The 24,531-nt window shown below is 41.5% G+C and overlaps 1 protein-coding gene across 2 annotated transcripts in view; it reads right to left on the reverse strand.

The window, feature by feature from the left end:
* Nucleotides 1–24,531, reverse strand: part of arfgef1 (ADP-ribosylation factor guanine nucleotide-exchange factor 1 (brefeldin A-inhibited)) — a 51,285-nt gene that overhangs the window by 24,882 nt on the left and 1,872 nt on the right. The window contains exons 2-7 of one of the 2 annotated variants that reach the window (XM_067578557.1): nt 8,428–8,458; nt 5,254–5,410; nt 4,828–4,974; nt 3,269–3,448; nt 2,720–2,773; nt 89–473 (exon numbers count right to left, since the gene is read on the reverse strand). In XM_067578557.1, the coding sequence (XP_067434658.1) occupies nt 89–473; nt 2,720–2,773; nt 3,269–3,448; nt 4,828–4,974; nt 5,254–5,410; nt 8,428–8,458 (954 nt within the window). The remainder of the gene's footprint in view (nt 1–88; nt 474–2,719; nt 2,774–3,268; nt 3,449–4,827; nt 4,975–5,253; nt 5,411–8,427; nt 8,459–24,531) is intronic. The other variant, XM_067578558.1, reaches the window with a different exon arrangement.

The raw sequence follows: 24,531 nt of genomic DNA on the forward strand, positions 1-24,531 counted from the left end.
ATGGTACTGGTAAGGTTTATTTAAGAGAGCTAGAATACAAAAGGATAACAACCAGGACACAAAAATACAAGAGAATAAGCCGTCTTACTCTGTGCTGCTGCTGTGGCTTGGTCTGCCTCGGTCTGTTCATTCTCTGCCACACAGAAGCCAGAACCGTTTTCTGGATCTGGGCTCTCGTAGACGGACCCCTGCTCTCCCTGCTCCTCCTGCTCCTCCTGCTCCCTCTGCTCCTCCTGCTCCCCGGACACAGACCTGCCGCTGCCCTCCGGCGCCGGTGTCGAGGGGGTCGACGGGGTGGATGGGATGGTGATGCTTGGAGTCGGAGGGGTGACGGGCCCGTTGGCCTCCTGGTTCAGACCCTTGGCCGGCGGGTGGATGTGAGTCTGTAGCTGGGGGGAGTCGGGCTCGGTGTGCTGGGTGACCGGGGAGTGCTGCCGGTGCCGCTCTCTCTCCAGCTGCTTTGCTTCCTGCAACTGCGTTCGGGGAAGGGACACGCACGTACAAAACAACACGTACGCAGACAATGCACACAAAGAACGGCAAAAGCATTCATAGAACAGGCGCATGGCACACACACACACATGCACACACAGAAAAAAACAGGTTAAGACTGTATAAACCATCTCATAACAGCAATTACAAGTTTGAACAACCTGTCTACATTCCCTGAAGGCTCACTGAGCCCAAAGCAGAGCCACAAAGCTTCTGGATGTCAAAGCAGCGAGCAAAAGACAGTTTTTAAGATTGTGTCAGCATACATTAAACGTGTGTTCTTATGGAAATGTATATGAATATGCACTCACTGAGAAGTAGGACATGCTTCTGAAACAGCAATGAGACAAACTTTGTGGAATCAATTCATGCTGGCTCGGGTGAACTGGGCCTATTTCAATCCGCTGGTGGCAGAAGGTATTTGTGGTGGAAAATGCTTCATGCAGCCATGTCCTGACTGATGTGTCATGGCTGACATGTGTTACCATTGCTTCTGATATTGAGCGCTAGAAGGTGTTGCAATGCTTTAGCTTGGTAGGTCACGAGCCAAAAAGTGGGTCACAAGACATTTGCACACGGTTGTGGCCTAAAAAATATGTTATGTTAGTGAATATTGTTATTTCAGATATTGCATAGCTTCATGGAGGAGAACTATTCCTACTGCTGATCTCCACCAATCACAGAGGTAAAAAACGTACTGATATGCACAGTTACACACTTCACTATCTCATAGCAAACACCGATACAACTTCCAAAAGAGAGCAAACAATTACAAGCAGTGGAAATTCTCTCAGCCAAGCTAAATTAACAACAGCCCATGGTGCATTTTCAATCCAAGTGCATTTGTAGATTTGTTGGAAATAAATGTTGTTTTTTTTTTTAAAAAAAAACAAAACACAAATTACAGACTTGAGTGATTCAAGGAGAAAAGGGCAACGGTAACTGAAGAGACATGGGTTAAAGATGAAAATATAAACAGCATGACACATTTACAAAACAATGGTGATAGATGGCGAGCCGTCCCCCCCCCTACAGCAGACATGATTTCACATTAATAACTGTAATTAACAGCATGAATCTGCCAAGCGCAGAGACTGATGGCCAATGTGAATTTGTTTCAGTTAAGTAGTCTGTCTCATCTCCCTTTCTAGCCACGAGTCATAATTATACAATCTGTTTCATGACATTTCTTCGCAGAAAGTCTTTTTTTTTTTCCCCTCTCACAAGGCAAACCAAAAATTATATTTCACATCTACTTCTTACACAAACTCCCTTTATTAAACTCATTTTGTCTTGTTTTTTAAAAAAAAAACACACCGCCATCAGAAGGTGTTTGCCTTTAATTAAATGACCCTGATGCTATTGTCACATCCAAATGTAACGTAACTAAATTCAATGACACAGCATTCTGAATGAAACAATTAGTATTGAAAATGAGCAACGGTAACAAGGCCAGACAAACGCACCTCCACTAGAGGGGACAGCCGAGGCAGCGCAAACAAACTAAGCTCATTATTTAAATGCCAGCTCAGTCGGATAGTGAAGGCTGAGTCTGTGTGCGGGTGAGCGAGACAAACCCTGTGTGTGTGTGTGTGTGTGTGCACGCGCCAGTGAGTGAGTGTGTGTGTGTGATCATACCATGCTGAGCTGCAGTCAGGAGGATACATCTACACACGAACACAGAGAGTGGATCTCCCTGTGCAGCAGCACAACACTATACAGGCAGTGACAACACAACAATGGGCCTCTGCCTCAAAGTCTGCCTTGTCTGTCTATCTCTACCCCTGACTGCTTCTTTATATTTCTCCGTCTGTGTCTGACTCAATACCAGTCTCATTGTTCTTAAAGAACTATATTAGGCCTTTGGAGAAACAAAACATAACAAAAAGCTGTCAGGAACTAGACAGGCATAGCTGACCTGCGATATATATAAACCATTTACCACGCCCAGGAGTGAATGTAAATGTAAACTAAAATGCAAACTAAAATGTAAATCGGTGCAGGAGAGCGAGATGATTTGTAGGTAAGTCAACAAAAAAGCCACACGGCAAGCATATGGTGGAAGAAGTACACAGCATACCTGCTCCTGTGTAGTGTAGGAGCAAAAGGAAGGAAACTGATGAGTGCATGAATGGATGAGGAGAAGCTTAATGCGCAAACACAGATAACACAGAGAAGAGTTTAAGAGCTCTGATCAGGCAAGTCACGGCAGTCCTGCACGCTTTACCTGGCGGTCACGCTTTCTGGAGGCCAGAGACCAAGATAGCTTGTGATTTGTAAGCTATGTGTCCAAAAGGAAGGGAGGGGAGGCAGGTGAGGAGGGGGGAAAAAGTGTCATTCAAAAAGAAAAAGATGACATTAGAGCAAGCTTTTTTTTTGAAGGCAACACCTAAAATGTCCCTCTGGACACAAAGCAAACAGTACACTTTAATTAAATCAGGAATTGATGGCTTGAGTAAACCATCTCTTAGAAAGCTTTTCCACAGCATATGATATCTTTCATTATATTACAAACCAATTTGACTCAATGCCATATATATATGTATATATATATTACATATTGCTAATTCGTAGCAGTATTTTAAAACTGCCACTTTACAGATTTTTGAGTCTCAAAATTGCCCAGTTCGTTTGATCCTAGAAACAGCTTTATACTTCATCTTGCTTTTTTTTGCCATTTTCAAAATTTGATCAGCCAGCGGCTCAAGAGAGGAGTTGCCCTCTCTTTCACTTTTGAGTTTGTGTGTCTAAATATCTCCAAGAGGGTTGGACATACTGCTTGATTCTCCATGCGTGCAAAGATGACGTTGAGCATCTGTGTGAGCGTGGCCTTGGCTGTGGTTTGGTTGATGAGATTCTTGCTAGCCAGGTAGATGTTGTAACACGTGCGGACGGCCTGCAGGACGGTGCCCTCGTGGATTTCTATGTGCTGGGAGGTCACTGCTGTCAACAGAGCCTGGAAGAGGAAAAGAAAAGGGAGTGACAGGGGAGGTGTTTCACCAAGAGTAAACCTTAGAGTAAGCTGATTAATACTGTATGTAGAACAGGTCCAATTTATACTGTTGAATGATTTTACATTTTATTACACAATTTTGTCGTGACTTACTTTACATTACTTAACATACCTGTTTTATTACATGACAATTGGACAAAGTGGTCCAGTTTTTCCAGTTGGACCATGGGTAAAACTTTTAACGTTTCACATCACTACTAGTCAAATATCAGTATGTCTCTAACTTTCCCACATGCACTTCACTCCATCAATGCTTGGGAAATTTTACATGTCAGTGTCAGGTTTTGAAAAAAACGCTGACCTGAACTAGCAGGTCCCTCTGGTACTTCTCCTGCTCAAAACCTGGTAATATTTCCATAACTCTTGAAGTGTGAAGCCTCATTAACAGACACTCCATACGCATAAATAATTTAACGAGTTATAGGAGAGATGTAAGCATATTTTTAAAAGGTATGTTTCTTTAAGGATTTTCCCTCATGGTGCAGCACCACAGAAGACCACAAAAAAAAGACCATCAGTCAACTGCTTACAAGATAAAAAACCAGCAAAACAGATTTAACTATGATTGAGAGTATGTGAGCAAAATAGGAATAAATGAGAGAAAAAAACTTTGTTTTAGTAACTATAGTGGCTTGAAAACTTTCACTCTGTAAAATAGGCAGCAATCAATGAAGATTAACAGCCATTAAACATCAAAATAAGTTTTTAAAATCCATCATTTAGACAGCCTGTGTTAGAACTGAGAGGGCTCTTCTACACGGTGGCAACATCTTCCATCTCACTGCAGTTCTCATACTGTGAACCCAAAACGTTATACCTGGAAGAATCAGCATATTTTTATATATGTCTTGTCTCAGGCCAGATCAGAAGGGAAACTGTGGTCAACAACCTTCATAAACGTCACTAATACTAGAAATAAAAACACTACAAACATTATAATACTTGGTGAGGAACATGGGCAAGATGGCTACTACGTACCACAATCTCCACTAATTACAGTACAACAATCTCACAGTGACGACCCGCCCTGTAAATTATCCCATTTATAACATAATTATACATTAACTACATTATTATTTTCAAATGACATTGATTCATAAGCTAAAATAACACTAACAACTGTCAAGCAGGAACAACTTTAGCCATACATTGTTGTCATTTAATATAGTAAGAAATCAATAAAACCGACTAGACTTTTGATATCAAATTGATACAAGAAACAAGAGTTTAGCCAATAAAAGGATTCAGAGGTCGGTGAAGTATCGGTGAACAAATCAGTGAAACAAACTGTGATGCTGCAGGTGACGAGGACAGCGGCGCACCTTAATAATCTGTAGTTGCACACCCTCATCAGTCTGTGGCCCCTGGAAGCAAGCGCAGATGGTCTCGATGATCCTGTCGATGAGCTTCTTGCCCGGGGCCGTGCTGTCCGGGGCACTGCCCGTCAGGTGGCCGTATGCTATCAGCTTCTACAAGTCAGACACATGCACACACGCAGATAAACACACGGGGCACACACACACATATACAAACACAACTTGCCTGAGAATATGACCTGCTAGTCTTTATTGTTATGACAATTTCTGCACACATGACCTGACTGAATTTACTTTATTTATACTTTCAGTTGTCTCTTCAAATTGACTTGATCACCATTGGCGTAAGCACACACCATACAGCGGACTGCCATATAGAAACACTCATGCAAACATTTCGGGTTCTGCGGTCTGACTTATCCCGCCACTGACCTGTAAACAGTCGAGTGAGGTGATGACGATGCGGGGACATTTGGACTGACATGCCAGCTCAAACGGCAAGAAGTACTTGTCAGCTTCAATGAAGTTGGTCTTTGATTTGATTGGCGGTAAAGTGCTGGAACCCGATTTGCCGTCTCCACTGGGTGGGCTAGGAAGGAACAATACAGAAAAAAAAAAAAAAAGATAAGAGATTGTGAGATAAACACAGCGATCACCCGGTCCAGTCTGTCAACTGGAGTCACTAGAAAAGAAGCAGAGTTCAAAAAAAATCAGCCTGACACACTCCCACTCGCCTTGACATCCCGGCATGACTAACAGTGTGTGCTAAGAATGGCATGTTTCACTGTGCAGAACAACCTCTTCTCATCTACAGTTCCAACAGGACATTAAACGTGCTAAACCTAAAAAAAAAAATGCCTTGCCCTGCATCCTGATCCTCAAAGAGAAATGCAGAGTAACAAACTTTATTACACTGAATTTAATATAATGCCTGAGTGCTTCAAATTTTTCACTTAATCTGTGTTATTCGGTCTCATGTGTTCATGCTGACAAAGCATCTCCAGGCCTCCGACTGGCTGCTAAACCCTAAATCAAATGATACATCTATTTTTTCAGATTTTTTAAAGACCAGGGACACAGACATAAAATATGGAGCATTGCTTTCAGCCGCCATGTGTCTAAAGCATCCCCTAGCACAACCACCACACCCAGACTGCACTTGCTGGAATAGGAGAAGAACAGAGAAAGGGAGGGAGGGAGGGAGGGAGGGAGGGATACAGATAGAGAGGGAGGGGTTGCATTGTTTATGTCTTGGCAATGAAAAGGGATGACTTCAGCTCTTTCAGAGGGACGACCTCGCAGAGTGTAGCAGGGCACAATCGTTAAGAGGAATAGAAAAACGAGAGGAAGGATGAAGAGTGTCGTAAAGGAAAGTTTTTAAAAAAAGGAGAGAAAATTATAAAGAGAGCAATTTGAAAACAGAAGGAGAAACAAGCACTGAATGACATGAATTTAAGTTAGAGTTAGAGAAGGAACAAGAGTACAGTACATGAAGAGAAATAGAAGAACGACTAAGAGCCTAGCAGGGGGAAGGAACAAATATTACGAGAGCTATCTGAAATCAAAAGAGGAAACAGGCTTTGAGTAACATGATTTAAAGAGAAATTAAAGAGAGAAGAAGAGATCAGCTACAAATATACACACGAATATAGTGATTCAGGGAAAAAAAAAATCTGTTTAACAGCCTTCTAGACATTTTCAAAACCTTTTGGACAACAACATCAAAGTGGGGCTGTGATTCAGCAAAGAGCATCCACTCTGTTGGCTGATCCATAAGGCCTGACCCAGTCTCCCGTCTCTCTCAGCTTTTGTGTTGTGTGTCTGCAGGGAGCTCTTCTCCTCTGGATTATTCCTGGACTCTCTCTCTCTGCTTAATGTTAGCAGGAGTGCTCCATCCCCTTATGATCACACACACCCAACCTCTTTAGACTTAGCCTGCTTATAAACATAACACGGACATTAAATGTGTTTTAGTTGGACAGCGACGTCTGTATCTGCAGCTCCACACTGCTGTGGTGGGGTGCCAGCAGACAAAATTTACATCGCTGATCAGTGAGGTTGATAATAATGGTTTTCTGGTATTTGGTTATAGTAATATAGACATTAGAACTGCAACGATTAGTCGATTATTCGATTAGTCACTATTTTGATAAATGACTCATCGTTTTGAGTCATTTTTTAATAAAAAATACTAAAATTTGCTGCTTCCAGCTTCTTAAATGTGAATATTTTCTGGTTTCTTTATTCCTCTATGACAGTAAACTGAATAGCTTTGGGTTGTGGACGATTTGTTGGGACAAAACAAGACATTTTAGGTTGCATCTTAAACTTTGGCACTTGACATTTTATAGACCGATCCACTGATGGATTAATTGAGAAAATGACCGACAGATTAATCACTAATGAAAATGAAAAAAATCGTTAATTGCAGCCCTAATTGACATGCATCCTAAATGTTGAGCTTGACGGTTCATTCATGACCTTGCAGTTGACAAAAACAATCTCCACTTAGTTGCTTGCTCCGGAGCTTTCGACCATATTATACAGTCAAGTTTGCTGAGTTGTCATGGAGATGTAAACATGTAGAATAAGTACTAAAAAGTGTTAATAATAATGAAACGCTTGAATATCTACGGTTCAAACTTCTTCTGCTGGTGATGACTGCTGTGTGATGCGGTTGAAAGCTACAGAACGATCGAGTAAGTTGACCTTTAGTGGATTTTATCTATATCAACCATCCATACTGTTAAGTTTGTAAAAGATGTCCTTGTTCTATCAGGGCTCGTACATCTGAGCTACAGAATGAATGAGGAACAAGATGCAATTTAAACCGGGCTGCGGGCTCACAAAAACAGTATATCTGTATTCCTGAGTGGGACTGTGAGACTGTTGCATCTATATAACATGAAAAATAGCTGAGAGTGGCAAAGTACCCGAGGTGAATCCAAAATAGCAGCGTTTGAGTGAAAGCTTGCACAAACCTGGTCCTGCTAATATGAAGTGAATGGATGAATGAAATAAGCAGGGAGAAATGATGAGGGGTGAAGGAGGGGGAGGAAGAAGGGGAGGGAGGGACAGCGTGTGTCGTAGGGAATAAAAATGTAAAAAAGGAAATAAGAATGAGACGGCAGGAGGAAGAAAGGATTGGAAAGAGGAGAGGAGAGGTGGCACTCATGCTACGTTTCATTCCACAACCCACGTTACTTGGCAGCCTATGTACATACACACACACACACGTATGCACGCACACACACACACACACACACAAAAACAAGTTCAGCATTAGGCAGGGGTTCGTGAAGAAAGCCATTAATGAGAAGGCAAGGGGCTGTTGGGAACAGGCCAGGCAGAGAGACAAAAACAAAAACACTAGAGGCTACACACACACACACACACACACACACACACACACACACACACACACACACACACACACACACACACACACAATGTTCTAATCCCCTTCAGTCTGAACACAGGAGAAAGCAGCAGAGGCTCGCACTTGAGCCTTGAATTTTACACTGCCTGAACATGTGGAAACTCACCCAAACCCCATTAAATGACCCCCAATGCTTTATTCTATTATGTGATTAATTAGATGCTTACCTTAATTTTTCTGATTCCTCTTTGATTTCCTCTGAAAGAGAAAAAAAAACAAAGGCAAAAATGTAAAAATTAGTCAAGTATCAGCCTTGGGGAATGCAAATTCTGCAGTCTTTTACTCAGCTAATGACACCGTAGGGAGCAGAGCACAGATCAGGCCTGGCAGCAGAGAGGATACCATTTATTTATGCTTTTTAGACAAAAACAACAAAAATAACTCTCCCACTTTCACAACTTCTTTGGTGTTTATGCACATCAGAGCATATGCTGCTTTTTAGTTGATAGTAATGTATATCTGCACACATTTTGTATTAAAAATACTCAGCAGAAGAATGTGTGCATGTGGTTTTTTTTTTTTTGCATGAATGTCTTCTGTGTCGTCATGGTGACGGTTTTGTTGATGTCCCACCGCCGAGCAGAAAGGAGCCTGGCTAATATATTGCCTCAGCTGCAGCTCAGCCACCAAAACTGTTATCATTATTCACTCTGTGTGCTGTGTCGATGAGCCAGGCCAACATTTGTGTTTATTTCACAGATCTCCAGGCATGAAAGCAGTTGTATGAACTTGCTGGGCGCTGGCACAGAGAAGCAGAAAAAAAAAAAAAAAAAAAAAAAATAGAGAGAGACAGACACATAGAGGAGGGGTGGGAGGGTGGTGTGGGGGGGGGGTGAGAGAAAGAGCGACAGAAATAGAGCTGGAGAGCGCGAGAAGAGGGGCCAACTGGTAGACATTAAAGGCAGCCTTGAATGAGGAAGCTTTTTAAAACACAGTGGCAATCGGCAAAGTCCTCACAGAATTGCACCAGCCTGCGATGGTTGGGAAAAACCCGAGTAATGCAATGACAGCTCAATTATTTCACTGCTGGAAGGTTATGAGTCCTTTCAAAGAAATCCACTTGGCGAGAATATTTAGCACTTAACACTCCGTGGAATTAAATTAGGCCTGGTTTCAACCGTGTTTTACTGTACTACCCACGAGGGAAATAGGAGGAGGGGGGTGGTGCTGTCATGTATAGAAAAAGCAAAGGAAAGTGTCATTTTTGATTCGAAACTGAGTAATGCTAATTTATACGTCCATTATATACATAAAGAAGTCACAGTTGGCCTTCAGGACCGCTCTGAGCTCCCTGCGGATACAGATCTGACATGAAATCCAACCACATATCATGTTGTCATCTTTTCACGCCATTATTCCGAGACAGACTGAATGGGACTGCAGCCCCGTGACTCAGTCTATTTTTGACTGTTTTGTGCAAAAATGTGTGTGTGCGTTTGTATTGTGCTGAGTGGACGGGCAACAAATGAGAAAGAGCTGATAGATCAGGTTCGAAAAAGTGACTGAATCCAATGATTCTCTGATAAATCGAACGGTTAATCTGTAAGATGTGAAAGAAATAAGAGGAAAAGACCCATCACTATTTCCCCATTGTATTACAGATACATCAACAACAAAACATATTAAATTTACAACAACAAAACAGAGAAAAGTGAGTCATCCTCTCATTTTAGAGGCTAGAACCACTAAATAGTTGGCATTTTTGCTTGATAAATGGCTTATAAGTAATCACTTAACAACCAAGTAATCCACTAATCATTTTAGCAAAGAACACAAATCAATGAATCTAACACCAGCACTTCATTGCAGCCAGTGTCACAAAGCACTGCAACTTTAAAACATACAGTAAAAGAGCTGTTGCCAAATATATGACACTTTCAGTGTCTGACACAATAGCAGATATTCAAGCATTTCTAGTACATGCAACTGAATTTGAAGCACGTGATGGATAAAGCTAAAGCATGCTTGACCTGAAATACACTTCAGCTGCCACAGTAAGACGGAGGAGGGGGGGGGGGGGGGGGGGGGCAGGCGTTCAGTGTGAAGTGAAGGCGACTTCCAGCTCAAGCCGACAGCCTGATGCGGCCAGTGTGTACGAGGAGGCATCAGACTTTAACAGAAACAAACAAGAACAGAGAGAGACGAGAGACAGGAACACACAGATGGAGAGATGTAGAAGCGGATGCTCTGAGATATACCAGGCTCTGCCAATTATCTTGTTATAATGATGACAACTTCTCATATTGGGTTTGACCTTTTGATTTTTAATGTAGGGGCCATTTTTGGAAAGTCTCTCATTATTTTGTGTTTGTTTGATGTGCTTCCCTCTCGAGCATGCCATTAAAATGATCTCATTCCAGATTTTTTTTTTTTTTTTTTTTTTATCTACCAACTCTGAGTTGAAATCTGACACTTAAAGCCAGAACTGTATGAATAAGTTTTGGCTTCTAAATGAGAGGCGTTGTGCTTATTAACTGCTGCTTTCTGTACTGACCATACACACATTATATTGTATAAACTGTACAGAACGCACTGTTTGAAGTCCTTTCTATTATCATTAGAGGGCTGCAAAAAATGTCTATATTTCATTGACAATTAATCTGTGACTTGTTTTTCATGCCAGAAAAATAAATGAAAAATGTCAGACTTCAAGGTGACGTCTTCCAGTTCCTTCTTTAACTTGACTAACAATTCAAAACTTAAACAGTATCAAATGATTTGATATAAAACAGACAAAAGATCCTCAATGAAAAACCCTTAAATTCTGAAAAGTGCTTTTGCTAATGCTTAATAATTTATCAATTATAAAAATGACTGCTGATTAATCTATGTTGATTAACTAATTGTTTCAGCGCTTATCACAGTCATGAACATGATACTCATGAATATTCATCAGTATTATTTAAAGATCTCTGCCTTTGTCATATTCCCTTCAAAGTTTGAGATGCGCGACAACCAATCGGCTCCGGAGTTTTCTTCACCAAAGTGAATAATCATTGCAGTCAGATCTTTTATTTCATTTTAGCTGGAGTGCTGCTGCTTGACAAAGCCCGACTTCATAGAGCTGGACCCAGGAGAATACTGTACCAGTGCAATATTACACTGTACTGAATGCTACATTAAAAGAATAAGCTGTATGTCTGTCTCTTTCCCACCCTGCTTAGTGCCATCTGCTCTGTAGTCCACAATATAAAATTTACTGCAAGACTCTAGAGGTCTCCTTTCCAGGATGTGTGAAATTACATACATGCACTGACCCCCCCCCCCCCAAGCTATACCGCTTTTAATATTAGCCTCATGTCAAATGATTTCTGAAGCACAGGGTTATCAGATTTATGCAGATACACAAGTCATACAAGATGACAGGCGGGCACACAAGCAGACAGTTTGATGGGAGGGATGGGGATTGTCATATTGACTGTGTAAGTAACTGTCAGATAATTAGCTTGGTGTGTCAGGAGTGTTGATGAGGAATTGGCACCCCAGGATTTGAACAGTGAAACCATAGCAACGGTGGGTGGTGGTGGTGGTGATGAAAAAGAGCAGATACTGTATGTAAGTACTGGATATGCCTGGTACTGGACAGACGCAAGCCGTAAATGAAAGCTGTAGAATCACAACTGATCTGCCAGCTGATAGTTTTAAAACAAGCATGTACAGAAAGCCAAGTGGGACAAAAACACACGTGTGCATTTAAACATCAAAGCGAATGCCACTTACACATATGTCTGTATCCTGGTTAGTTTAATTGGCTTTGGTTGTTATGAGCTTCTGTATTCCTTCTCTACAGGCCCAGAAATGGCAGCCTTTTGTCACTTATTTACCCAACCACACTCTCCCTCTACCTCAGCTCTGCAGTAGTCATACTAAATACTGACTGCTGACCTTGAAGATGTTGTGTTCTGTGCCCTGGATTGTCCCAGGGCCCTGGGACAAAAGAGGAAACAACAGTAGCAGCAGCTCAGTGGAATGGGTAAAAACCTCCTCTATGCTGCTGTCACGCAAGACGACGGTGATGCAGATGAAACAGAGTGGCTCACACTCATCAATCTAATGAGTTCACATGAAAAAGACCAAGGGTCCATGCAGGAGCTTTTGTGAATCAGCTAAGTGAAAAAAACAACAACACAGAACTGAAATTTGAGAAATGTCATGTTACAGACTGCCACAAAGGCCAAAATCCACAGCAAAAATGCCCATATCCACATGAATAGTACTCTCATATCATATCTTATAAATATATTTTCCTGAGACATCTGAATAATCCAGCTAGTAGATGCTGAAATGGCTCAATATTTCACATGAGCTTTCACCTTTAGCATTGCAAATGATACACATTTTTGCTTTGATTGTAATGAGGCACAGTAAAGCCAATCAATAAACCTGTTAAAATGGATTTGTATTGAAAAAAAAAGTAAAATAATTTCACTTCATTGATGATTTTAAAGTGCTACAACTTTTCAGTTGTAATTCTCAATGCCTCCATCAGCATCACTGCTGGGTTGATGCTTCAGCAGGTCAGAACAAGATTAAAGCTGTACTTACAAGCCCTCAGGATGGTCTGTCTCATAAAAAAAAAAAAAACACTGAAGCCGAAAGACTCTAAAACTGCCTTTAACCAAACCCCAGAGGGGATATGGCATACATAAGACACCTATTTCACTGACCAGATACATTAGAGGGAGCCATCCTGCCCTCCAGTGAGCTGTAGCCCCGACCAGCTCTCAACACAAAGCCTCTGAGAGCTCCATAATGTATGAGAGCAGCCTGCCGAGCCCTGAATCTCAACACATCTTCCACAGGCAACCATTTTCCTCGTGTTCAAGGTACTTTTTCCTCTTACCCTGACTTTGACCCAGATCCTTACAGCAGATGACAGTAAGGCATTAAATGAACATTAATGTCAGCACACCTAATTCCCCTCTTAGAGATCATATCGCTTTCATCATCATGAGACAAGTGGGTCACATTTATGTATAACTGTATAGGGCTACTGCTGCAGTACTTATATTGAGCAGCAGTGTCCACGAAGGCCAGCGAACCCCTCCAGTCCTGACCAAAGTCAGTCCAGTTACTTAAGTATGAGCCTTTTACTCTTGTTTCAGTTTCTGCGAAATCCCGTATACCCTGAGGTTGTCATCTATTCAAGGGCCCCCTAAAGCTGCCTCTGAGCTGGGGAGAAGGTCAGTCAAAAAGCTGGCTAATCATTTCTCCACTCCACTCTAGAGTGACTGCAGTCTCCAAGCCTAGATAAAGGGAAGAATGGGCAGAGAGAGAGATTTCTGAGAGCTAGCAAGAGTGCAAAGTGGACATGCATGAATGCAGCCAAGCACACAATCTCCAGTCAGGTACTTCCCCACTGTCAAAAGATATTGTGGCACCTACAGCATAAACAGCCTTTGTCCTCCTGATGAGGAAGTACAACACTTCCTGAAATTCAGAAAACACTCATCATGTCAGCTACTGTCTACATAAAATGGCACACAGGCAACGGTTAAAGTTGCAAAGCATTACAACATGATCAACCCATGAAACATATCCTCATTAGAACCATATTTATTATTGTATAGTGAAGACAACACTGCGCAAACATCCCTGTATATCACGGCCATAGTGGCAGACTTATTAAAGAGAACATGATAGCCCGGGTCCCTCAGTACAACGTCTGATATACGACACCTACACAAGAAGGCTGTCTGTGAAAAATACATGAGAAGATGACGACATCAGGGGTCAAGCTTAGCACCTTGGCCCGAAGGCAGCTCACACAAAACAACCGAATTCCATCTCTGTAAGCATTTATGCTGCACTTACATGGAAAGAAGCATGAATATGGATGGTATACATGTGTTTGGAGAGCACCATATGTAGGCGGTGGGTCAATAAGTCCATGTGAGGACAAGAGTGAAATCCTAAGAGAAGGATAGTTGTGAGAGAGAGAGAGACACACAACAACCTTACAGCTTCAGGTGACTGCGATGCTGGACTAAACGCAGCCCGATCCAGACTGAAAGACGGCGACATAACACTCAGTTGCTGAACTTGACAAGGAGCAGAGACAGGTTTCTGCGGTGCTTTATTTAATACCTGTTTCAAAATGGCTTATCAGTGATCCCTTCAATCACACTTACACTGAGCTACAGCAAAAGCTGATCATGGCTTAGATACCAAACACACGACGGTGTAGTCAGCCTCTTAAGATGCAAATGTGCAGCTGTAATAAATGAGGATGATGATTCAGCAAGAGAAGAATTTGGGATCCCTGAGCAAAAGTTAGAGGCAGATTGTGGCAGGGAATGTCTGGAGGAAAATCAGAGCCTACAGTGAATGAAAAAATTTGCTCCCGTCCTGCATCAACCATAGCTTGTACATAAATATATAAATACTTCTATACAGTCAATGGTATCAACTACTACCAAAATCCCTGGAGCATTGCAGTTTACACCCTATTGCTCTAAATGTGAGTTTGTGTATCTGGACGAAAGTAAACAGTGTTGCTAAAAGATGTGCATGCATATTCATTAAACGCTCACTGAATAAATAAACACTATAGCGAGGCTAAGACTACACTGTACGTGCTAGGGGGGGGTGAAGTTACAACACATGATGATGCATTTTAGAAAATACATACAAGCAGACTGACAATCTGCTTTCACGATGTATCGCATCAAAGTCCGACTGCTTCTCGAGGCAGCGTGACAAAACAACCCGCTCCCTGTCTCTCACTGCTGACGAAGAGCTGCTTGCAGGCTAACTTGAGTCTTCCTGGGTGCCACCCTGCCTGAGCAGCGTGACAACGCATTCCTGAGCCAGCAGCAGCATAGCACCCCATTGGGAGTGTCCACCACAGGGACGACAGCCAGCCAGAACCATTAACACTGCAATCAAGGGTCCAGTCCTCTCCCCATGTGTTACTGTAACGTACACCTGTCCAACTTATGTCTTGTGTGTATGTGGCAAGTGACCAGTAGAAAGTGAGGTTTCACATGATCTTTCCTGAGTTGGAAACTGGATGTCAAATGAAGCATTGTAAGCATTCAGTTCTGTGAAACACAGTTACAGTTTTTGGTGGCAGCCTAATTAATGTTCACAACCTGTATCTACAACTTGAAGCTGAGCAGCATAATATATGAAACGTTAATCAAATGTATCACATTCAATTAACAGTGACAGCCTAATGTGCTTCAGGAGCTACTTACTCCAAATACTGAAGGTCCTGATTCAGAACTATTAAGCTGATCAGATTAAAATGCTGATATGATAATTAAACTTTAATTGGTAGATTCTTAAACTAATGTAAGGTGATCAGCCAGGTCATTTCTCTGGGAATACACAAACATGGCATGGTTGGCTAAAAATGAAAGGCCTGCCACCTAGGCTATATGTTTTCTATTATGCACAGTCACTTCACTACAACCGTCACTTCTTGAACGTGAAGCTGCCCTGGAGCGTTTGGTAAAGGGTCCAACAGTATTTTTATAACACCTGTGGAGAGAGTAGTGTATCCATGTGAATCAGTTAGGCCACAGAGGTTTGGAGAAGATGTTTTTTTTGCTACCAGCATAAACGAATTCAGAAGTTCAATTGTGGTTTCCAACCAATAGCGGCAGCTCATTCGAGGGGCAGTATGCCTGCAAAATGTTGCTGTAATAGAGGCAAAGCGCCCATTATTTTAACCCAAGGGGGGGCTCTGCTTCCTCTGCTCGCTGGCGTATGCTGTCAGTGTGGACACTTCATTTGAAATAAGCAGCTGGTATATATCTGTTCATGCAGTCCTGTTTTTCACTTGCCTGCAAAGTCCTGCGTAGAGTACAATAAGATCTAGCATGCCTGAAATGCAACAGACTAATAACTAATATTGCAGATAAATCTATAGTTATATATCTACAATCAGCCCTTATGCTCATCTTGCAGATTGTCTCATGACATTCGTGCATTACTATTCATTTAATGTTACAAAACTCCTAAAAAGGAACTCTCTTTCAAAGTACAGGTGTACCACCTCCTGGACTCTTATGAATGGCATCATTATTTAGAGCAGACTGCAACCCGTGTGGGTAGCAGGTAGAGCCTTGCAAAGACAAGCCTGGGAGGCTGCACGCACCTGGGCAAATATTCTTGCTGACTAAAGCTGCTGGATCAACACTAATTCAATAAGTAAGACATTCTGCCAGCAAGATGTTCAAACACCGAATCACAATCAAACATGCACAAATATAGCGCAGTAGGCACACGCACGTTTAACACGCATGCACATACACATGCGCGCACGCCAAAAATTCTCAAGAGAGCTCTAACATTTCATCAATTAAGACACAGCGGAGCCTGCACACGGCTGCTCCACCGGCGGGAGGGAGAGAGATAAACAGACAACTCTCCGGAGACGCTATGCACTACGTCACAAGACCGGCAGCAAGAAAACAGCTCACTGGGAGGGGACAGTGGGTTCAGACGTAGAGCGAGGAGAGAAAAAGGAGAGAGCGATAGAGAGAGAGAGAGAGCAGGGACAAGGACGAGGCTGGCTTCCAAAACAAATCAGCTATATAAACCTGTCTCCTGCCAGCTCTATGGTTTGTGTCCACGTGCCATGTGAGTGCATGTGCTCAAATTACAAGGCTAACAGAGAAGGGTGGTATGCTCTCATTCTAACACTGTAGTGAGACGCTGCTTTATGTGTCCTTTTAGCTTAAAAAAAGGGAAGGGCATAATGAAGGAATAATGGGGAAAAAAAAAAAAAAGACAGGAAGGATTTGAAAGAATCCCAATCACTTCCTGCCCTGCAGGCGGGTCAGAAAAATCTGCAATATGATAACACAGATTCCTTCCTAATACACTTCAGACGATTTCCACACACATACGCACGCAGCAGAGAGGTTAGAGGTCATTCTTTGACTCAGTTTCATCACCTGAGTGAGGAGCTGGAGACTGAAAAAGGGGCATCCCGCCTTCTGCAGAACCATTTCCATTTCAAAGAGCTTAAAGCCCATCTGCATCTGGCATGGATCCCATGGCTGGCACTAGCCACTCTGTTTGCAGCAATCAGCTCTAATTCAATCCGCTGCCCGCTTGCCTTTAGCTCAGTAAAACAAAGGTGGTCACGGTAACTGTGTGTCTCCACATTCAGAGCTCTGTTGGCACAGGATGTTCAAGCAGGTAAGGAGATAGTTTAGGGAGGCTCCGGACTCCTGTGGACATAAACTGTGGCTTCATGATGGTGCAAGGTAAAGTTTTATCTCCATTCAGAGTTGGAAATTGACCCCATTAAGCGGGCTGTAAGAAAATATTACATCTCTGGTGTATTCATTAATCAAACAACAGCATTTGTAATAAGATCTTGTCCTCAGGCGTAATAATAAAGACCACACTGCGGCTTTTCACTGCTAAGATTGGTTAATCTGAGTGTGTGTGTGTGTGTAGGTGTGTAGGTGTCCACCTCCACGTCCTATCAAACACAGATAAACACGGGGCAGCTGCGACCACCACAAAGAGCCTGAGAAAAATCAGACCCCTGACATTTCTATTGTCCAGTCTGAAAGGAAAGGTTGCATAGCAGTAATTACATTTGGAGTGGAATAAGGAAAACACTGTCAGAGGTTGTCTGGGCTACCTAATCGTGTGTGCGTTCATGTGTGTGCGCATGCCTGTGTTTGCGCACTATGTCTGTGGCTGTGCATGTGTGTGTATGTGTGTGTGTGTGTGTGTGTGTCTAACCAACCGACCAACCAACCCCCTCACTTGCACTTGCATACGCCTATGGCTTAATCACTAGTCTCACTCCCATGGCTGAATCAAGGCTCTCCTTTTCTAGCCAAAAAGTCACAAAGCACTCTGCCTCCATAAGGCCTTGATTACTCAGCTGTTGGCTTTGTCACTGAAATATTATTATTATATTATTCATCTTTAATAATTCTGCTACGGATACATGATTTGGCATTTTTCTGCTGTAGGCTATGAATTGCATTTTCTGTCCTCTGAAATGAGGTTATTATCATTGTGCAGGACTGTGCTGCAAAAGCTTGAGATTAATGGAGTCAACAGAAGATAAATATGTGAACTGTGAGCTGCATCCTCAACTCATTCAGCCAAAGTGCCCTCCCTCATCATACCTGCCCTCTTTTAAAGGCCCAGCATGCTCAGCAGCAAGGCGTGATGGAGTAAAAATTTCACCCAAATTCTCCTTAACACATCTATGAAGTTTTCCTTGTGAGATTTCTCCTCACTTTGTGTGTAATATAAACTATGACAGAGCAAGTCAGAGCCCTTCAAACTATACTAACACTGGTACAAAGCATTTTCCCCCTTTTTCAACAAGCCAACACAGTGTTTGTTATATACAGCTAGAAATTTAAGGCTGTCCTTTTGCAACATTCAACATTTGGGAGGACCTATCGTGCTGTTAAATTTGTATTCCGCTCGGAAAGTGAAAGCTAGCAAGCGCTTGCTGTTGTTTCTAGAAGATGTCACTTTTCATTCATATTATTTCAAGACCTGCGAAGTTATCGACAGCACGCTTGTGTCATTAGATTATACATAATAAAGGAGAAGAGTCTCTACCTAATGTAAGTTGTCTCTCTTGCATCAAAACTCAGCAACAGCTAGTTCTGTAACTATAACATGTCACACCAGAAAAAGCATAGATGTTATTCATATCATCAATCATGGCTGCAGGTTTCAGAGCCCTTGAATTGTGCATAGTTGTTTGCTAATTGCTTACCTGGACACTTAAAATGTAACACAGCCATCGTTACTACTCTTAGTTACACCTGTGTTTTTCCTGATATGACAAGTCAAAGTGTCTGCTGTGAAAAAGCCTATTGAAGTGATTTTATGAATTATTTTTAAAGCCCATCCTCAGAACTTGCACCAATCAAATAAAAAGTAATGACATTTACATTTCTTCTTATTGGCAACTACAAATTGACTAAGTGAAACACAAGTTATTTTGTAGCTAGAATTTATTTTAAATTTGGTTCGACTTTAGACTCTTAATTTCTTCAGAATAACATCACATTATTATTCACAAGCCTTCCTCCATCTCTTTAAATAATGGTGATGTATTATTTGCAAGGCACCAACTTCCCTCCAATGAATACAGATGATAGATCAATACAAGATAGAAACTACAGATAAATACAAGCACAAGATGAAACAGAAACAGAAACTGTTTGTGGTATAATTAATTTATCGCCTGTCCCAGGACTGGAGGAGGCATCAGTGGAGAGAAATGTATTATGTATGGAGGTATCAGTATTAAATAAATAAAAAAGTGGAGGGAGGAAAAAAGAACATACTCCTCCTTCTAAATTCTAAACCATCTCTTCCGTAAAGATAAAAGGATTATTATGCTTTCAGAGCAAGCACTGGGTCCGCCATGTTGACTAGTCTACTGCTCATTATCTGAATACCAGTCAACCTTTTGGGGTTACAAGCAGCTTAAGCGTCTGCACTTAGTCTGGAAGGGAGAAACCAGACAGAAAGCAGGCACACCCTTTCACCCTCTACTTCAGGGCAACATCACAGCGGGCTCGATCGTGGAACAATTTATGCTCACACACTTACTGCACTATAAACGCACACCACACATACAAAATCCAGGTGAAACCTCTTGCTATATCTTCCAGCCTATTAGTCCAACAACAGAAAATTAATTAACAAAAATTTTAATGATTAATTAATCTTTTAATTATTACGTTTTATCAGCCAAAAGGGTCAATTCAATTCAACAATCTCGTGCTTTTACCACTACTTTCTCTCATTTTAATAATCAATAGATTCATGAATGTAAATAATTGTTGGCTGCAGTCCAAGAAATGACTAGGAGGGGAGGCACAGCCACAAAGCATGCCTGCTTCCATAAAAGTAAAGAGTTTTTAGTATATCTAGTCTAGCATGGATGTTTTTTATACTTTGAAGAATTTGGACTGAACTGAACTGCACACACATACAGTATATCTGATTCCAGTTAAAGTCAAACACTGAGTCATCCTTAAAATAACTCATTTACTCATGAATATTTACAGCAACTCTGAAAAATAAAGGTGACATAAAAATGTGGCTGATGGCTTTCCTCATTTACACTTTCTCGTGCACAGTAATACCTGCCAGTTTCACCAGCAGGTCACCATAGAAATCAGAATGAAAGTGCCTGACTTTAACTTCTGGGTTGATACGTTTCTGTCAGCAATATGAAGGATACTGGTAAAAAGGCTGTCAGGTACACAAGTCAGGGAGGCTTTTATTATTCAGTAAGAGTACAAACATCTGAGGTCTGCCTCGTCAGCTCCTGCACTTCATATTTTGGGAAGGCTGAGTGGGGCGATCTCTGGGGAGTCATGGTAAAAACCATAATTAACAAACAGAACCATTTAAAGCCTGGTGTTTATCGTGGGTGAGCATGTGGTGGCTATGGTGCAGTTTATCATGGAGGACCATGTGTTGGCTCCTTAATGATCAGGGGTACAACTGCCCCATTGCCACCCCTGACAGGTCTGCCAGCTCTAGAAGAAAGAAAAGAAGAGGTGGCCCATGCAGGGAGTGGCCGTGGGTTTGGTGCAAAAGAACAGCTCTGAGACTTTTGTTGTTGACTTTGTCTGTGTTAACAGCTCATATTCAAGGTTGGCAAAATGTTTTGCAGTTGGTAAGAAACAAATGTGGCAGCATTTGTTGAAACTGACAGCATGGTTTTTGTTTGGTCCAAATTCAATCTTACAGTGAAGCAAAAATCCCACATATGAGCAGGAAACATTTCTTAATTGTGAATGCTGAGGTTCCACATAGTTGGCAAAGCGTTATATTAGTAAATAATTACTTACCATTGACATGGCAGATTATTAATACAGTAAATCTCTAAAATCTGCATCAGTAGTTCAGTGGTTGCTCAACAATCAATTATTCAGAGAGATCTTAGAGAACACTCTGCCTCTATGAAATACAGTATACATAATACAGCATGTTAACAGTAATTAAAAAAGGACAGAAAAACATTAGACTTTGAATGGTTAACAAATTCCCAAATGGATTCAACCAAAACTTTCAAAGCTCCAGTGTGTCCCCTAGGCTAGCGAGGCTATGATAACAAAATCACAAACTTTTAAGAGCATTTAACAATTGCAACACACATTCTGTCTTAAAGAAGAAAAGGATTATGTTGATGAAATTAGTGAGGAGATGAGGACCAGTGAATAAAATAAAGAAAACAAACCTCATCTACCAATATGGCATGCCAAGAGTCAGTGGAGCGTGTCAATATAGCTGTTAGCTCCTGCTTTATTGACATGTCTTTTCTCATAACCGCACCATGTTGCAAAACATTCAGATTTAATGAATGTCACCCCTCATACCATCAGGAACACGCCAGAGACAGCGTCAATACCTCCTAGCAAACAAGCGGACGAGCAACAATAACTGGTCAAAACACAACTTTACCCAATTTGCACTGGCTCTCACATACTCATTTATAAAATAAATAAGCCAAGACAAGTCAGCTGTACCTTACCTATCAAGCGTGAACCTGCTCAAATTCCTGATTAAGAAGATTAAGCATCTACCAAACTATGAGACCCCATATTTCCCTCAAGAGTTGGTGGATGAAACACAGCACACTGAATAATGGAGTTTGTCAAGTGGAAATAAAGCTGTATCCAGTGGGATTCCCATGTTGCTCTGTGTCTGCTGAACATGAGTAGCTAAATGTTCACTGACATGTTAACACTTCACTTCTCTAATGTGATTTTTTTGCAACATACTGATAGAAACAAAGTTATAACAGTTATCGCAATAACAATTTTGTCCATACTGCCCACTTCAACGACACACGGCTTTCATAGCCAGCATATGGAAACAAGACCTGTTTCTCTGAAAGCACAGGCAGTACAGAGAGTTGAAACAAAATGAAACTATAACACTTGCCGGGTATTGAACCTCAATACTATTTTGGCACAGACTAAAATGTATCTGATGCACCAAGGACTGAAAAACTATCAAGCACTAAAAGCTGGTATGAAATGACCATGCTGTGACATATCTGGCCACTTTAGCTACAGCTCGCTCATCTTCAAAATGAATTAATGATAAGAAAATAATAGAAAATTAACTATTTTCTTCAATGTAATCAACGGCAAGAAAAAAAAAAGTTCACTGTAGGTTTCAGACACAGCAGATCTCCGCTTCCAGTTGCTGCCTCCCAACACATGAACATAACATGCACCTGAAGGTAACAAAAGTTGACGGGAGGATTCAAGAATACAGCAGCAAAAGGTTTTCAGGTTGCTGTGGCCTCTTGCGCTGACCCTCAGATCATACACCCTCAGGGCAGAGATAATGAGCAATGTGCTCAGCAGGACTCAACTCCTTAAGTGACTACTAGCCTGGAAACAAGTTCTTACTCCTCTTGGCGTGGCAGCTTGTACAAAGTCCTGTGCTTCAGCTTGTTACATTCACAACAGGACTGTTTTTCCACCAGCAGCAAAGCTACATGAACTTTTCAAGTCAGAGAGGATAGGTTGGGTTTAAAAACAATGACACTATCCACAAAGCCAGCATTATATGAAGCTAGCTATGTGTGACAACAATGAACCAAAGCCTCTAAGAGGTGGGGGGCAGCTACAGCCTGAGGGCCTTTGGTATTTTGAGTTAACTGTCAGTCTTACCCTCTTTCTTTTCCTTGCTATCAGACAGCCCCCTTTCAAAGAAGCCAACTGTCTGATTGAAAGATAATGGGATCCTGCTACCGCTACAATTTAGAGCGTGTGAGAAATTGAGACGGTGCTCTTTTTGGGAATGAGCGCTGAGTGACATTTTGAGAGAATCTAAAAGAAAAAAGTCAGATCGGGAGCGAGGAAGGTGGGACTATGTCTGGGCCAAGCAGCTGAGTCAAAGCCTTTCACCTCATTCCTATACATGAAAAAAACTGCAGAAGAAACAATATATATATATATGTATATAAACACACACGAACCTGAATCTGCATCCCAAACACGATTTCAAACAATACCTCGTTTTGAATAGTAGCAACCTTTAATAGGGAGATTTTCAATGACAGTGAAAGAGGAGACTGTGGCACAAGCACTCTCTCAGAGATGTCTCAGAGCCCCAAGAGCTAGAGGGGATTATGTAAGTCACTCTGTATTCTGGGTCACCCAGTCGTTTTTGATATGCACTACTACTGTACCACTGCACGCACATTGCTGAGATTTTCATTTCAGTGTATGGCTGAAGCCCTATGCGAAGTTAAAATATGCAAAAACTAATCATTATATTTCATACACTTTAATTTTTGTGCAATACTGTGCTACAGAAGTTAGGGTTTACCTAAGTGTTGCAATTTCCTTTCTGACCTGAACTGTGTGTCTAATTCAGCGCTTTAAAGGGAAAGTACGCCCTAAAATAGATGCAGCATTATCTTGTTGATTTCAATCAGCAGCAGAGAGACAGGCTGTAGTATTGATATCATCTAGAGGAAAAATATAGAGCTGGTTCATAAACAGTAAATAATGAAACAACTACCAGGACGATATATGAGCCGTGGTGGCTTATAGTTATTGTCTGACTCAAAGTTGGAAGGCTTACATTTCAATAAAACCCATAGGGTCAGCGACTAATTCACCAACAATGGACAAAGAGAAAATGTCACATGATGACAACACCAATTCATATCTTTATGCTCTGACTTCTAGCTAAGGGCAAAGTATTGACTTTACCCTCCTAAAGAATCATTTACAAATTCTGCTTGAGGGTGTGTATTCCCCTTTAAATCCAAGCTAGAGAAAGCTTTACTCCTTTAATGAAGGCTCACCTCTTGCACTCAGTTTTTTTTTCTTTCTGTTGCTCTACTGACAATAAAGTGGGGGGAAGGAATATATTATTTGTGTGGGTGGGTTGGTTTTAAAAGACATCAGAGCAAGCCCAGACAAACATGATTGGTGTATTTGCAAAACCATGCAGCAGCTGAATGTGCTTATAAAGGCAGCTACTGTCAGGGCAGGTAGGACTCATTGTTTCTCTGGTTGTGTCATATTACCCCCATTGCAGAACAAAACCCAGCTTGTTCTTAGTCACAGTGCGGTTAAAACATGTCTGGTATGTGAAATAACTCTGGATATGACATTGTACAGATACAATATGAACTCCTCTGATCCTACATGAATATCTCTGTTACCTAAATTGTATATTTATTAATAATAGTCACTCCTGAGGAAAATACACCTGCTAACAAATAGTTTCATAAAGCTACCTCACGTACTTAAATTAAAACCGGAAGTTAAGCGATGTTG

The sequence above is a fragment of the Thunnus thynnus genome, chromosome 21, assembly GCF_963924715.1.
Source record: "Thunnus thynnus chromosome 21, fThuThy2.1, whole genome shotgun sequence".
Lineage (NCBI taxonomy): Eukaryota > Metazoa > Chordata > Actinopteri > Scombriformes > Scombridae > Thunnus > Thunnus thynnus.